The following is a 17,350-nucleotide window of genomic DNA, read 5'->3' as shown; positions in this document are numbered from 1 at the left end:
TTGTGAATTAAACAAAAACACCAATCTTAAAAACAAAAAAAAAGAGAACGGTTTTAATTCTGAAAGGATAAGAGCCAAGGTTACTAATTACAAATCATACTACAGCAGCCCCACAGAGATTAGCTCAGTACATGGGTATCAACACAAATTGCATATCAGTTTAGAAAACGTCAAGCATGTCTCACATCAAATCGCTTTAATTTTTAAACAAGATGATTTCAAAGTCAGAAAAAAAAAGCAGGTTAAATGATGCCAAACGCCTCCATTTAGATACAATATAGGACAAGACATTCCGGTGTAGCCTCTTTACAGTGAACAAAACTGTCAGTTTCCACTAATAAAAAAGGCAGAAGTAACAGTATCTTACTACATGGTGTCCCACTCCCCACACCCCTACTAAGGTCAGTGGTCCATGCACATCCTGGGACAATCACTGTAAATGCAATCACCACACTGAGGTTAACATCACTAGCCTGTTCAACTCAAAACTGAAATTAAAACCTTTTTCCTGCTCAACAATTTAAAAGTACAGATAACACAAGATTCTTTTTTTATACAGTTTTAATACATATGAGAAATCAAGTGTTTAAAGAAACAAACTCTTCAGAATTTACCAAACCTGTAAAAAGAAACAAGACTTGAAATTTAACAATTTTTACATTCTAAAGCTGAACCAGGTTAATGAAAAACATCAAAAAATTCAAAAGGACCCTTATTTTTTAGGACATTTGTGATGGGGAGACCTGGGCCTTCCTCATGGAGCGTAGTGCCTTCTCCCGAAGGTGCTTTTCCAGATCATCCAAACCGTCATCCACTTCACTGTCTGATTCCTAGTGGAGAGGGGAAAATAAATAAACAAATAAGTCTTCCACTGGTCACTAAATACACAAAATGCTGGAATATCAATCTCTTCTCAAAAATTACAAATTTGGTGCCAACACCAACCAGACCATACCTTTCGTGAGTCAACATCTTCCTCAGCGGCCTGGTTCCCTTGAGGATCTTCCATCACAGTTGCACTGCTTTTCTCTTTCTTGTGTTTCTTGTGCTTCTTGTGTTTCTTATCTTTCTTGTGTTTCTTTTCCTTCTTCTTCTTCTTTTTCTTTCCGCCACCATCAACATCTGAATTCTGCAATCAAAAATATTTGGATTTTGGCTTCAGTAAATATATCAAAACATAAATTAGTCAAGTAACTGCAAGTTACAGCAACAGAAAACAAATCTCTTTGGGTTAGGGCTGTGCGATGAATCGATTTTAAATCTAAATCGGATTTATTAATCAAAACAATGTTAAAAAAAGGAAAATCGGAAAATCGATTTTCCTTTTTTGCAGCTGGCTGCATTACAGACAGAGCTCGTCTAGTCATCTTTGTTTGGTCAAGAAAATTGTAAATGTTCTCACTTTACTAAACTCAAGGAGGATTTACAGTATCATTCAATTCCACTTCATTCCCAATAGGGAAATTTGTTTGCTATTTTTCTTTAAAAATAAAGATAAAATATTTGAAACAATTTATTCCATTGTCTTTTGTAGTTTTACCAAAAAAATCTAAATCGAAAATTGGGTTTTCAGAGAAGAAGAAAAAAATAAATAAAAAAATCGGGATTTTATTTTTGTCCAAAATCGCCCAGCCCTACTTTGGGTAAAGTTTGGAAATCATGTGATTAAAAGGTCTGCATCTACTTGTTCAAAGCAGACAAGATTTTGAAGATACCAAAACCAAAGAGGCTGTGCAATATTTCACCTGATCAAGATTTTTTTTTTAAGTAATGCTGACTGTCAATCTCCCACAATAAAATGCAGTTCATTATTTGTCAAAAAGTTCAAACCTTGCTTGGAGACTGGCTACCAGAAGCACTACTGGCCTTTTTGGCTGGTGGTGGTGGTGGCGGTGGAGGAGACCGACTGGCAGAGCGAGATGGTGATGGAGAAGCAGATGCAGGAACTGGACGTTTTTGAACAGGTGGTTCCGGGGAAACTGATCTGGATCTTGAAGCTCTCCTCAGAGGTTTAGGGCTCGGAGAGGCTCTGTGAAGAGGGGAAGTTACATCAGGAGAATATACAGAGAGCAAAGTCAAGTACACAACAGAAAAAAGGGAAGAGGAAAAAAACAAGTCTGCTCCTCGTTTACCTCTGATTGTTACGGGGCTCCGGGGTGCGAGACACTCTGCGGATGAGTTTGCTGTTGTGTGACGGGGACTTCTGTCTCCGCTGGTTAGTTGGAGATGTACTGGAGATATCAAAACGTCTCTGAGGACTAGTGGAACCCCTAACAGTGTGACTGCGGTTCATAGGTGATGGGGAGAAGCGTCTGGCCGACACAACTGGAGACCGTGTGTCCCTACTTGGCCTATTAGAAGACATAGGGCTCCTCCTGTGTCTAGGCGGAGACATAGAGGAAGGAGGTGAGCGTCTCCTTGGAACAGGAGGGCTTCTACGCTTAGGAGACCTAGAGGGGCGTCGCTTCGCAAGAGGCGGAGAGCGTTTCATGGGCGAATTCGACATCTTCCTCTTCTGTGGAGGCAAAGGTGAAGGACTGTAGCGACGCTGGATGGGTGGAGAATATCGTCTGGAGGACAAGGATCTACGACGGGGTGGTGGGGAAGGAGACCTGAGTATAAAATGGAAAAAATTGTTAAAAATAAAAAAGGGAAATGATGGACGAATAATTACACTCTTTCTTTCCAAACTTAGTAACCCTATAAACACTACATATAAAATAAACATGATTCTACCTCCGTCTAGGAGGAGAGGGAGATCTGCGACGCCGGGGAGGAGATGGGGTGCGACGTCTGCGTGGAGGAGATGGAGACCGTCTTCTCCTAAACAGGTAAAAGCATACAGACACAAAAAAGGTCAATATAAACAAGAACGTGTTCAAACGGAGAAGTATAGTGTTGGAAGTTGAATCATTCAGTTGATAGTGTACAAATGTAAAACTAGAAACCTCGGTGAAGGATCCCTGTGTCGCCTGCGGGGCGAGGGTGTACGGCTACGCTTTTTCCTGACTTCTCCATTTCTGGCACCTGGTCCTGGTGCTGGACGCTTAGGCCCCTCATCTTCTGAGGATGAGGATCCAGAATCTGAAACCACAGAAACAGATGACATCAGCAGCTGTCTTAAAGAGGTTTAAACTGTATGCATCAGGAAAAATTCCAAGGTTGGGGTTAGGAAGCGGCTTTCCAAGTCCTTTAGAGGATGAGGGCAAGACAAGCAGATGTTTGGTTAGAGAGTGAGGAGAAGGGTGGATAGTAGTGATGCACCGAAATGAAAATTTGTGGCCGAAACCAAAAATAATAATAAACACTTGGCCGAATACCGAACTTATTTTTCATTTATTTTGCCAATTTTTTCACCATTGCATAAATCAAATACATTTGATTTAGGCATGCTTTTCAAAGAAAAAAATCTTTTACAAAATTACAAGGTAGAAAATATTTATTGAACATAAAAAACTGAACATTTTTTAATTTCCCAGCATTATGTTGTTTTGGTTCCACCTCCTGGTGAATGTTAGGTAAAATTTTTATGTGGTTACTTTTTGGTTGGCCAACGATTTATGTTTGTGGTGCACAACCGTTACGGGGCCGGCCTATTTTCTTATATTACAACGCCGTTATTAATTGTTTTTTTCCCCACTTATTCCACCGAACACCGAAAGTGTTTTTTTGCCATTTTCGGCCGAACAATTTCGGTTACCGAACAATCGGTGCATCACTAGTGGATAGGGAAGAAGAAATAATGGGGATAAAATTATGTTTCACCTGAAGATGATTGTTGATTCTGCCTCCGATACTGACGTCGCTGCTGCACCGAATCTGCTGTTGCACCTTTCTCATTTTTATCCTCGTCTGAAAAGTAAAGCATCGGCATGTTGGCATAAACATGAAACAGAATGGCATGGAAATGTGACAGATACAAGTAACTCACTGCTCTTTCAGTTTTCACTTGGTTTTAGTGTTGGAAGGCAATTTGAGGACACTCATTGTACCATTTTAGTAGTATTATTGTATATATTCATGACATGCTATGGTAAGTCTAATGTAGAGGCAGTCTGACCAGCACTTATCCAACTGTATCCTCCTATGTGATTTTGTGCTCATGTTCTCTCATATGTAAGTCGCTTTGGTCGCTTTTTACAATGGTTCAAATATCTGCTTTTTTTTTTTAAAACTTAAAGCTGTTATATTGACCATCATTAAAAGAAACAGCAATCCCATTATTCCTTTATGAAGTGTTAAGTTCCAATCCACATCATGAAACAGATATGTGATACTTTTACTACATACTTTTCCGTGTAGGGCGAAATCAAACAGATACCTCAAATCATTTATCCCATCTGCGGAAGTTTTTTAACAGCCTATAGGGGGAACAATGTACCCGTTTACTGTGATGACTGTATTTACTATATTTATTTATTTATTTATTGTATTGTGTGTTTGAAGTGGGATATGTATGTTGTCCTGTTGTTGCAAACCAAATTGCCCTTCGGGGACATTAAAGCTTTTCAAATCAATTGTGATGACATAACAAATTAGTAACAGATTATCAAATTCGTTGGCAACCAATTTTGTCGTCTATGTCGATAATTCATTGCAGCCCTGATTGAGATGACAAGAATTTAACTGATTTGAAGAGGGCTGTTAGAAATGTTTTTTGTGGCGACTTATAACAAAAGGTAGCAGCTAAGATAACTTTCATGACCAGTCATCATACTTGATCCAAAAAGTCCAAAGAAGAAAATTGTTCTTTACCTAACAATGTATAACTTACCGGACTCTGATCCCTCCGACGGCCGGGTCTTGGCATTGTTAGATGGAGATTCACCCCTTCCTCCTTGGTTCCGCTTTATACCTGCAAACAAGACAATGTTTTACATAATCATCACCACCACCACACATATTTGGCAAAAATCTTAAACAGCGTAATATTTAAACCCCTAACATTTTTTCAGACCCCCCCCAAGCTTTGCTAACCAAGAAATGTTTCTTTCACAAAAACAGATTTAAAGCACAACATAACCTTTTCTCACTAATGAAGTACTATGTGGTTGTAAGTTCAACATCATGATATTTCAACAACTAGGCAGTTAAGAAGTGTGAAGGCCATACCCGATGATCTGGGTGGTGAAACAGAGCCTCGGCCCCTTCTTGCTCGTGGAGACGGTGATCGTTTGACTTTTACTGGAGGAGACATAGAAATGCGAGGACGATGTGGCGGTTTTCGGGGTGGTGAAGTAGATATTCTTTTCACAGCTTTTTTTGGTGAGCGTGAACTTGAAGAACTGCTGCCAGAAGATGACGCAGAACGAGAGCGCCTCCTAGAGAACACAAAGAACAAATTCAAATTTAAAAACTGGACTAGTCTTTTAAAAAAATGTAAAAAAGAAAGAAAAAAAAGACAACATAACCTTTAAACCAATTTTTTAAATTATATAAAAGACAAATAAATCTTAATTTGGAAGACTGTCAATTCAACTCATTTATTTTAGGTAAGTAAAGCAATAAGATTCACTTCTGGCGCAATAAACTTATGCCATCCTGTGCATCCTTTTCAACCTACGCACTGACCTGCGGACAGGGGAGCGCCTGTGTCTGTGTCTGGGAGGGGCGGGGCCACGTCTGGGGGGGCTCCTCCGACGGGGGGACATCCGTCTTCTAGGACTCTGTCTTCTACGAGGGGAGTAAGATCTAATATGGTGAAAAAAGCCAAATGAGGATTTAAAAAAAAAAAAAAAAAAAAAAAAAAAAAAAAAAAAAAAACCCTTTAGAGGCTTTTGTTTAATGATAGAAACCGTGGACAGACCACAGCAAGTTAGTGAATATCAGCGAGGTACCTAGAGCGGGAGCGCCGTCTGCGAGATCGAGAATGAGAGCGGGAGCGGTGATGAGGTCTCTCTCTTCTCACATCCCTCTCCCTTTCACGAGACCGTGGTCTTTCCTCTTTCTTATGAGTCTTCTCTGGCGACGGCTCTTTAACTTCAGTCACTGAATCAGCTTTTACGACTTCTGCAACCGCATCACTATAAATGAACAAAATACATTTTAACAAAGTGTAAATTTTGACGTTACTAAAAAAAAAAAAAGACAACAAATATAATCTTTTTAAAAACGAACAGAAGCATTGACCCACCCGGCTGAAGGAGCTTCTTGCACGACTGGTCCTGGTATGGCTCTCGCTGATGTATCTGGCTCCACTTGTTGCTCTGTAGGTTTTGTTGGCAGCTGCATGAGAGGTGGAGGGGGCGAGCTGCTGGGAGGTGGACTTGGTTTGCGCCTCGGGGATCGTGATGGGCTTCGTTTTCGTTCCCTCTTCACTGGAGACCTTCGCCGCGGTGATGGTGACCGTGTTTTCCGCCTAATCGAAGCAGTAAGAACAATTTTTGTTCTGAATGCATAAATTCAACTCGGGCTGTAAAAATTACTCAATTCATTGGACAATATATACATGAAAGAATGTATAAGTAACAAATTTAGTTCGTAGAGTATTCATCTTTTAGTAAATCATATTCAGACACAAAAAGTGGTTAGGGTTAATGTTATATAAACAAATCCATTACAAATGACATTGAGTGGTTAATCACTTCGAACTTTCATTTAAAAAGACAACTACATCAAAAAATAAAGATTAGCGTCTTAACTGATTCCATTTTATTTTCAAAAATATCAACAAATCTAGAGATGAATGAAAGAAGCACAATCTTTGTTTAAATATAAACACACTCTTACCTTCTTGGGCTTTTTGACTGAGCCCTCTCTCGGATGTCCTTCTCCTTCTTGTCTTCATCCACCTTCCTCAGGGAGGCAAGCTTTTCCTGTTCCATCTACCAGGATTAGAGAAATAGAAATGTTATCGGAATTCATAATAACACATGCTCTTTTACGCAAAACTGTCAGATTAAAAATGATAGTCGTACAATTTACAACTCCTTTCACAAAATTGGACAAACTACAGACCAATCTACCAAGCTTACCTGTCTCTGTCGGATTTCCTCCTTCTTTTGTTCCAGAAAAGCAGATGGGATGCCAGCAATATTCTCCTGTGCACTCAAAAGCAGGGGCCACAAGTCTTTCATGAATTCACGGGCATTCTTCCCATTGAGGAAGCCTGTCAGGTTGATCTGCATCATCTTGCTATCAGGGTTCTGCAAAACACATACGAAAAAAGGGGAGAGAAAAAACAAATCCAGATTGAAATATTTGAAAACTAAACACTAGGGAGAGGTAGGACCCCACAAATGGGGCCGACTACCTTCTATCCCTCTCTAAACTAAACCTGGGATTATTCAATTAACCATATGGGAGAAGGAAAAAAAACAAAATATATATATAAAAAAACTAGAATAATTAACATCTCTGAATCCACTACTGGACTCGGTTATAAAATAGAAAATAATTTATCCCAACTGTTCTGTACTCACAAACTCATGAAACTGAGAGTGAGAGCTAGCTGAGGGGAGACATATCTAACAAATGTCATAACTGCATGCAATAATGCTGTTTTAAATATTTACATTATGTACCTTAGAACCCCCCATAAAACATTATATATTCTCTTTATAATTCTCGCTCACTGCTATCAAACAAATTTGTATTCCCATGTCCCTTCCCTCCCCATTTTTCTGTCTCCCCACAGTCAACATGTCACAGTTTAAACAAATAGCTACAATACAGAGTGCATTAAAACCCAACACTGCAAGTACAGTTCCGGTGTCTTCAGTGAGTCCCGTGGGATCAGTGGGCACGGAGCTCCATTGGCTTGCTTCCGCCTCCCTACTGCTTGAGACTCAACCACCTTGAGCTTAATGTTATATCATTCTAAATTGCAAGAGACGAACAAGCAATAATGAGTACACAGTTAGGGAAGAAAAAAAATATTTCAACAACTGATAAAACTGAGAATACTGTAATCTCAATTCTATAAAATGTCCCCTCTCTTTCTGTTTTACTTAAGTCCCTGGTAGACTTAACTTTTACAGCCCTCTCTGTCCCCACCAGTAGCTAGGGTTAACAAAAGGTAAAAAAGACACAAAAAAAGGAAAAATACACAAATATATTGCATTGATGTCAGAGAACTTTTAAATAATATAATCAGTCATTAATATTGGTACTTTTGAATTTATGCCAAAACCTAGATCCAGGAAAACTATGGGAGTTAAATATACAGTATTATGATTCCCTTGCATCATTTACTCCACATTTACCTTTTACAAAGGAAAATAAATCTATGCATTGCTAGTTACCCATTATCCAGACAATCCAAGAGGTTTGATGTATGAGTAGAACACAATATGTGTTAAAGACAGGAAAACCTTGAGCATAAGGATTTTTTCTTTTTTTTTTTAAATGAAGTAGCCTACATATGGAAGGACATGCGCAAACGGTCTCACAAAAATTGTTATCTAAATACATTTGTATAGTATTAAACTAAGGCTAAAATGAAAAGTATTGCTTCCTGTACTGAAAATCACGTTTCCTCTGACCTCCAGTGGTTGAAGTTTTCTACTTGCAACACAAAGGCTGCCTGGGTGGACATTCCTTACATCCTTTGGCATGTTTCCATCAATCCGTTTAAATTTTGCATATTGAAATTGTGTATTATGTCTGAACCCGGAGAATCATAAAAAAAAAAATTCTTTCACCAAAAGGTTTTGACTTGACTTGTGGGATTTTTGTCTTTTTTAAATAATGAAGACCTTTTTTTTTTTAAGTGTTTGAAAAATAAATAGACAAAGATTATTACCGTATTTTTGCGACCATTAGGCGCATATAAACGTCATTTTTTTTTTTTTTTTAAATGTGCCGCGCGCCCAATGATGCAATGCACCCATTGTATTATGTAAAGGCTGATTTATGGTTCTGCGTTACACCGAGGCAGAGCCTATGGCGTAGGGCTGAGTCGACTTAACGCGGACGTAATTGAGGCCACCATGAGAACGTTAAAGGAGGAAGGGGGGCGTGTAATTCGCCCGTGATTGCCCAGCGGCGGGACACCTGGAGCGGATGGGGAGAGTCGGCCTCCCTACAGAGAAGGAGACGCTGCTCCCGGGGGAGCTGCGCCGCAGAGGCGGGCCGAAGGAACCACACGACCGAGCGGCAGCAGACGCGCCGGCTGCCGCTCGGTCAGCGGGCTTGTAGGATTGTAGATGCGTGGGCTGACGTGTCTGCTGGGTTGGACTGTTGTTCGGGCTTTTTCAAAAGCCGCATCATTTCCGAGGGGCCGCCAGACTCGGCTGCTCAGCGCCGCCAGAGAACTGTAGGCTCTGAGGGTGCGCCTTTCCAAACAGCGTGCCGAATGGTCGCGAAAATACGGTAGATGAACTGACCTGTTTCTGATTCTAGAGAACAAACATAGCAATACTCACTGACACAAGAAATATACCCGGCTAAAAAGAATTCCTATATTTCCTCATACAATACCTAGGTAACATGTTTTGGTGTTGTCTTCCTCCAGTTTACCATGACATGGCATGTAATGCTACTTTTCACGATATCACTGCACAGACTTCTTCATTTCCTTCAACTCAGGTAATGGAAATATGCCCATTGTTCATATTCTAGTCAGCGTTAATTCAAAAGTTAGCTAAATAATTTGACAAATTGATGTAAACATAGCTACTGTAAGGTGCGGTTACAAGTGCAAGATGTAACCCTTCAGATCACACCCAACAGAGGTGCAAATAATAAGAAACTTGCAATCAAGGGTGGTCAGTGAGACAATACTTTTCAGTTTGGTAAACAGATAAATAAAACTAAAATAAATAAATAAAAAAAAACGATTATGCTTAAAATAAGCTGTGTTAAGATGTTAAACTTTCAATGTTTTTATTTTCTGACTGCAGTTAGATTCAAAGGGATCTTACAGTCTATCCACTGCTAATACCTTTGGGTAATTTAATCATGGCATTGTTTAGTTGTATCTTTCACTGACATGATATAAGTGCTCCCTGTATATAACTCACCTCAAACCACACACTGCATCATGAAGGGAGAGTTGGGCTCTGTGACTTTGGGCTCAGGAGAGAGCTAATTAGATGTTGGTGCTATACTTCTGATGCAAGGTATAACATCCATATTGGTTCAGGCCTTTTAAATCATAAATCACATCATCATTAGAAGACTGCTGAATAAAGGCACTTCGTCACATAACAGCAAAACATATTCATGTCATAAATAAAATTTAAACCATTTTTACTTTACCCATTCAATTTCAGTTTGACTAGGATGTGCAATCATTTGCTTATATCCCTTCTTACTGGCTAAGCAATGCCCTTGAATTCATAACAGTTCAGACAGACAAAAAATAAATAAAAATAAAGACAATTAAAGACATTACCTTTTCATCAAGCTGGTTGAATATGAACTCTATGACCACGTCATCCTCAAAACCCAGGATCTCAGTCACACGCCTAGTAATCCAAGGTTTGATGACTTCTAGGTTCACTTTGGTCATGTCCACCTGAAAGTTAAAAAATGAAAATGATGAACTAAAAGTTAGTGTTTACAAGCATCGTACCATTTAATATTTTCATGTAGTCGGAGCCACATCTCCAGATGTGTCATTATTTAATATAATGAGAGAAAAGAGAAAGAAATCATTCAACATTTAAGTGCAAGGAAACTTAATCATTGATATTATCCATTGTGAAATCTTGTTAAGCATCATTTACCTTCTTGTCCAGGCATTCTGCAAATTTCAGCTGCTTAAGCAGTTTTTTCTGCTTGTTGCTGAAACGGTTGTCTTGCTCCGCACTCGTACCCTGAATGATGAAACCAAAGTCATAATTTTAGTGCATCAGAATCAGGTTTATTGGCCAAGTCAGGTCCAACAAGACAGGGAATTTGACTCCGGTTATTTTCGCTCACTGTACAGTAAATAGACAACTGACAGCTCTTATTAACAAATATACAATTTGAAAAAAAAAGAAGCAAAGAAAGGTGCAGCAGTATGAGATAGTAGTAGGGTTGCCAACTGTCCCTTGAAAAATGTAATCGTCCCGTATTTATAAACTAAAGTACGCATCCCGTATTGAGCTGAAAAGGGACGCACATTGTCCCGTATTAAGGCTGAAATATGGTTCTGCGTCAAAACGACGCCGTGCCTACGGCGTGTGGTTTGGGTCGACGCAGACCACACGCCGTCACTGACGTGCACCTCCCGAAAATTGTAACTGCGTGTCGAGGCGACGCAGACCACACGCAGACGGAGAGGGCTGTGATTGGTTCGCTTGGAAGCAACGCATTTCCGGTTTCCGGTTTGAAGCAGTAGTGAACTTTCAGGGCTCTTTTCCTCGTTTATATGTGATTTTTTTTGTTTTTGTTCTTTGCACAATAGTTGTCCTTATCTCTTTGATTTACTGTGACCGGAAAAAGTCGGATAAACCATTCAGAAAAAGATCGCTAACTAGCGGCCGCGGGGGGTACTGCACCCTGGCGAAATGGAGTGACGGAGAAGTCCGAAGGGTTCACGACGGCGTCACGGTGACGGCGTGTGCTCTACGTTGGGTTGACGCAGAACCTTAATTCGGCCATTACTGTGAAAGTAAAAAAAATAGTCATAAAATGCCAATGGAAAATGGCATTGAGCTGTTGAGTTCATAAGTTATTTTTTTCTGTTTTACGACCAATGTAGCCTACAGTCATGGCCTTTGAGGCACAAATATGTTTACAAGTTTTCTACAGACTTTCTGTTTGCACTTTTGTTATTGCACTAAAAATGTGCACTATTACAGAATGAATGTTCTGCTTTCTTTCTATTATTTTATATTAATTTATACAATTTAAGTTAAGCAGGACAGGCTTTTATGTTTAAGAAAGATACTTATTTTATGCAGTTCATTTTGTATTAAAGTGAATTGCTGGATAATTTGTTTTCAGGGCATTCAAAAATATGCATCTAATTCAATTCAGGTTCGAGTCAAACAGTTAAAAAAAAATAGTTTCACTCACAAAAAAAGGGCTAAAAAAAATTAACCACACCAGGAAGGGTGAAGGCAATCGGGTCGGCCGATGTTCTGAGATTTCTTCCTACCTATATTTTTTTCCTACTCGAGTTGACTGCGCATGCGTATAGCAGCAACTTCAGACTTCAGAAGGCCATAATATCCTGCTACCTGATCGCCGCGGAAGAGAAAAGGTTAGTTTCTTGTATTTTAATACTTTGTATGGACAGTATTTAATGCATATACGTTTGAGGGACAAATCAAATGCATGTCTTTATGCCTGTGTGTGAGTGAATGTGCTTTTCCAGCTGTATTAAACAGCTGGAAAAGTTATTCAGTTTTGTGCCAAAAGCAGTGATGGAAATCAACAGGTAAAGCAGGAAATGGACAGACCACCAAAGGTTAACTGCAGCAGCAAGAAGGTTTGATTGATTTTATTTATTATAATTTTTCGCTACAGTAGGAAAACATTTTAGGTAGGAAGAAATCTCAGAACACCGGCCCTGCCGATGAGGTGTCCCTTATTTATTTTTCAGGGAGTCGGCAGCCCTAGGTAGTAGTATGATGTTGTATTATTATCAGATGTGTCCAGTAACGAAGTACAAATACTTCGTTACCTTATTTAAGTAGAAATTTTGGTTATCTATACTTCACTGGAGTAATTATTTTTCAGATGACTTTTTACTTTTACTCCTTACATTTTCACGCAATTATCTGTACTTTTTACTCCTTACATTTTAAAAAACAGCCTCGTTACTCTATTTCATTTCGGCCTTTAAAAAAAAACTATCCAGTTAAATTGCGCCATCCGGATAGAGTGAATTTGGTTGTGGTTGTTTCAGATGTTCTTGTCCAGTTTTGTTCTTACATCCGTTCCCTCAGATTCCTGCAACTAAACTTGGATGTACATTCCAATAAAGGTTAGGATAAATGATAACATGCCTCTGAAGTTTGACTTTTTGCACCATTACAATACTTATACACTAGTCATCATATCTTCTGCTCTCTGAAACACATGTTAATGCTCAATAGTACACATATATGGTTCTTTAATATATTTGCATTATACTAAGATACATTAATTTTCAATGGCTTTTGTCCTTAATGGCTTTTTTCCTTCTTACATTACTTTTACTTTTATACTTTAAGTAGTTTTGAATCCAGTACTTTTATACTTTTACTTGAGTAAAAAACTTGAGTCGATACTTCAACTTCTACAGGAGTATTTTTAAACTCTAGTATCTATACTTCTACCTGAGTAATGAATGTGAATACTTTTGACACCTCTGGTTATTATGCATGCTGCATAACAATACAAAGCATAGTTAACGTCACAATCCTTAAGCATATTAAGCAATGCTGTGTTTTTTGAGTTTTCACACTATTAAAACCAAATACCACCATAGTAAGTTCTACTTGTTTATCTGGGTCACGTGACAGTCGTAGTGACGTCAGAGACTACCCCAGGTCTAAATACCCGGATTCAAAAGAAACACCAACATGAAATATGGCCTCTTTAGCTTTCACCAATAACAGCAGATATAAACCTTCGTACTAGTGACATAAATGTTTGGTACTGATATGGGTCAAATCTATCCGCGCTAACGTTAGCGCGGCGGTCGTGACGAGCTCGCGGACGCACCAGATGGGCGCCATCTTTGCTCGCGGCCCCGGCTAATTCCTGACACAATCTTCATATTAACACACTGACATAAATGGAAATATGAGATTATTCAACAATAATATCCAACAACCATTACTTATTTAAGCACCTGATATTAATGTATTGTTTAAATGAAAGAGGGCCCACACACCAAACCCAAACATTATATGACACCAGTTGATAGACGGAGCCCAACCGTAGCGTTTCTAGGTGCATGGCCCTCCACATAACCAGATACGACAGATTTGAGTCGCACACTAGTGATATATCGATATGCAACCTGTGGAGAAGTTATTCATGGTCATAAATAAATGTAAGTCTCTTACGCGGAAGAATCCCGCGTCCATTCTGGTTGTAAATTGCTGGTTTGAGGCGCAGTGGAGGAAGACGTGGGTCGCTCCGGGGAAGTTGCTGATGCCGGATGCAGAACTGCGCATGCGCAGGAAACACGAGAACGATGCGCGTTTACGGTTTACTGCCGCCACTGAAGGAAACACGAGGCTCTTAAATTAACTCCTTAAACCTGAGCGTTTATTTTCTGTTAATACATATATTTACGGAAGAGTACGGAAGAGTATTAGGGCCAGGCAGGAGAAAAAATATTTGAGAGGGGAAGATTTTTTTTTTTATTGTGCACTTCGAGAAAAAAAGTCGAAATATCGAGATTAATGTTGAAATACAATTTCAAGAATAAAGTCAAAATTTCGTGAATAAAGTCGAAATTTTGCCTTTTTTCTCAACATTTCACCTTTATTCTCGAAATTTCGACTTTATTCTTGACATTTCGACTTTATTCACGAAGTTTTGACTTTTTTCTCAACATTTCAACTATTTTCTCGAAATTGTACTTCAACATTAATCCCGACATTTCGACTTTTTTCTCAACATTTCAACTTTATTCACAAAGTTTTGACTTTTTTCTCAACATTTCGACTATTTTCTTGAAATTGTACTTCAACTTTATTCTCGACATTTTGACTTTTTTCTCGAAATTGCACTTCAACATTAATCCCAACATTTCAACTTTTTTCTCAACATTTCGACTTTTTTCTCAACATTTCGACTTTTTTCTCGAAATTGTACTTCAACATTAATATCGACATTTTGACTTTTTTCTCGACATTTCGACTTTTTTTCTCGAAGTGCACAATGAAAAAAAATATATTTTTCTCCTGCCTGGCCCTAATACTTTTCCGTAGAAGAGTGTTAGGGCCATGCAGGAGAAAAAAATATTTTGAGAGGGGAAGGTTTCTTTTTTATTGTGCACTTCGAGAAAAAAGTCGAAATGTCGAGATTAATGTTGAAATACAATTTCGAGAAAAAAGTCGAAATGTCGAGAAAAAAGTCGAAACGTCGAGAATAATGTTGAAATACAATTTCAAGAATAAAGTCTAAATTTCGTGAATAAAGTCAAAATTTCGCCTTTTTTTCCCAACATTTCAACTTTATTCACGAAATTTAGACTTTTTTCTCAACATTTCGACTTTTCTCGAAATTGTATTTCAACATTAATCTCGACATTTTGACTTTTTTCTCGACATTTCAACTCTATTAGCAAAATTCTGACTTTTTTTCTCAACATTTGGACTTTTTTCTCGAAATTGTACTTCCACATTAATCTCGACATTATGACTTTTTTCTCAACATTTTGACTTTTTTCTCGAAATTGTACTTCAACATTTATCTCGACATTTCGACTTTTGTCTCAACATTTCGAATTTTTTCTCGAAGTGCATAATGAAAAAAAAATCTTCCTCTAAAATATTATTTTTATTTTTCTCCTGCCTGGCCCTAATACTCTTCCGTATATATTTGATGTAGTTAAAACGAATAAAAACACAAAAAGGCTACCCAGTTTTTACATTAAAGGAGCATGAGGCTCCTTTTAAGAAATGAGACTCATTAGCGCCACCCTTCACCACGACGGCCGTCGGGGGTACTGCGGGAGATCGGGGAGAACGCACATGCAGCGTCATTTGACGTCACATCCGCAGGACAGCGCGGGAAATTCTGCCCCACAATTGCAGCACATTTTGCAGCACACAGCCTGTTCAAGGCAAAGGAGAGATACAGTAGAGGGCTCATTCTTTTTGTTTTGGAACGCTTCATCTGACATTATTATTAGAAAACTTAAAACGTATACGAATATTTTTCATAAATCCTGCCTCAATCCTGCCTCATGCTCCTTTAACTTTTATTCCACTTTTAAGAGTAAAAGTATATTTATTTGTTTCCAATTTAATTTATTTAATTGTACATTTATTTAATGATTGAATTAATTATTTATTTATTTAATTTTGACTGTTTTAGCTGTTTCCAAGGTGTCTATCTGTGGTAGCTTTATGTGCACCGAGGACATGTGTGAGCTGCAATGTTTTAATGCAACCGGGGAGTTTAATATACACCACTATGCTGTTGTTATGTGTTTATTAGTCATATGCTTTGTGTGTAAGATCGCATATGGACAAAAGTTAGTAAACATGTAAAATAAATAAAAGGCTGGATTTCATTATCCATGATGCAAATTATCTATAAAAGAGATTCAATCGACATTTATGTACACATTGGAATTCAGTTTTACTACTACTGTCATTCATTTAGCGGACACTTTTATCCAAATCGACTTACATCTGAGACACACACACCATGGAGCAATTAGGGTTAAGGCCTTGCTCAGCGGCCCAAGGTGGTACATCTTGGTTGCCATTCCGGGGCTCCAACCTGGGTCCTCCAGACCCAAGCCACTACCACCCCCCCATATTGCATTAGAGCAATAATATACTAATCACTATAGAGAAATTACGTATTCCAATAATTGTCAGTCATTTTGCTTCTTTAAAGAATAACAGATGGAAAAAATGTTATGGCAGAAAAGATCTCCGATAGGAATTTGTGTTGCAGCAGATTTGAAGAAGCCTCATAAGACACTTGTTGAATGACAAGAGAATGCTTAGTGTTGTCCATTATGTTTTTTATTTAATTTCATGAAGCATCCTTCTTCAAACAATCCTCAGAGGATCAAGAACAGTCCCCAGAACAGAGCCAGCCTTCTTTATCAATTTGTCGATTTTTCTTACACCCCACAACTGGAGTCATTCTAAGTATTTCTGTATATGCCAGGACTTCAATTTATACTGGAAGTCAAAGGTGTGCAGGGACCAAGAGAGTGGACCATATAACTCAGTTTCTTAGATTTGTACAGTGGCTTATTGTCTGTCACAATAAACTTGCCTTGTCTTACAGAATGAAGAGATATAGTGAGAGCACAGTCCCCTATGGTCCCTGTGTGCTTCTAAACACCCAGTGAAATTCACAACGCTTCAGTCTCACAGACTGATTTCTATTTCTCTGAAAGTGAGTAATCCAGATGATCTTCTTTTCAGTTTCATTGAATTTCATTAGCGTCAATTGCAATACAAATAGTCTCTAAGCACTTTTCCAGACCCAGAACGTAACCCCCGAGTTGAAGTAAACATGGGAAACTTGTGGTTTAAAGGAAGAATTAGCACTTGTAAAGGTCTGGCACAACTAGACTTTATACAGTTGAAACCAGTAGTTTACATACACTGTGCAAAAAGATACATAACATGTTTTTTTCACCGTCTGAAGTCAAATCAGACTAAACCTCTCCTGTTTCAGGTCAGTCAGGATTACCAAGATTATTTCATTTTGCTAAATGCCACAATAATAACAATATTATGTGTCTTTTTGCACAGTGTATGTAAACTTCTGGTTTCAACTGTAC

The 17,350-nt window shown here is 38.5% G+C and overlaps 1 protein-coding gene across 3 annotated transcripts; it reads right to left on the bottom strand.

The window, feature by feature from the left end:
• Positions 1 to 26: 26 nt before the first annotated feature.
• Positions 27 to 14,031, bottom strand: srrm1 (serine/arginine repetitive matrix 1). 3 transcript variants are annotated; one of them, XM_061743729.1, is made up of 17 exons: positions 13,932 to 14,031; positions 10,671 to 10,760; positions 10,337 to 10,459; positions 6,975 to 7,145; positions 6,730 to 6,824; positions 6,134 to 6,358; positions 5,838 to 6,023; positions 5,572 to 5,691; positions 5,113 to 5,321; positions 4,775 to 4,855; positions 3,766 to 3,852; positions 2,949 to 3,084; positions 2,737 to 2,823; positions 2,133 to 2,612; positions 1,831 to 2,029; positions 956 to 1,129; positions 27 to 830 (listed from the first exon to the last, which is right to left on the bottom strand). In XM_061743729.1, the coding sequence occupies exons 1-17, from the start codon at positions 13,950 to 13,952 to the stop codon at positions 720 to 722; spliced, it is 2,595 nt and encodes an 864-aa protein (XP_061599713.1). In that variant the 5' UTR covers positions 13,953 to 14,031; the 3' UTR covers positions 27 to 719. The 3 variants fall into 3 exon arrangements, with proteins under 3 accessions (XP_061599713.1, XP_061599714.1, XP_061599715.1); XM_061743730.1 differs by having other exon boundaries at positions 5,572 to 5,673; XM_061743731.1 differs by lacking the exons at positions 10,337 to 10,459; positions 10,671 to 10,760; positions 13,932 to 14,031 and adding an exon at positions 9,963 to 10,091.
• Between the last annotated feature and the right edge of the window lie 3,319 nt (positions 14,032 to 17,350).

This window comes from Cololabis saira, chromosome 16 (assembly GCF_033807715.1).
Source record: "Cololabis saira isolate AMF1-May2022 chromosome 16, fColSai1.1, whole genome shotgun sequence".
NCBI lineage: Eukaryota > Metazoa > Chordata > Actinopteri > Beloniformes > Belonidae > Cololabis > Cololabis saira.
This window is presented reverse-complemented; position numbering and strand designations above follow the sequence as displayed.

Excerpts from the sequence above, each read along its gene's own strand:
- srrm1 (XM_061743729.1), bottom strand. The coding sequence starts at position 13,952 with ATGGACGCGGGATTCTTCCGC. Across the intron at positions 10,761-13,931 it reads TGGACGCGGGATTCTTCCGC|GGTACGAGTGCGGAGCAAGA; the intron begins GTAAGAGACTTA and ends TTCATCATTCAG. Across the intron at positions 2,030-2,132 it reads GAGCCCCGTAACAATCAGAG|AGCCTCTCCGAGCCCTAAAC; the intron begins GTAAACGAGGAG and ends CCCTCTTCACAG.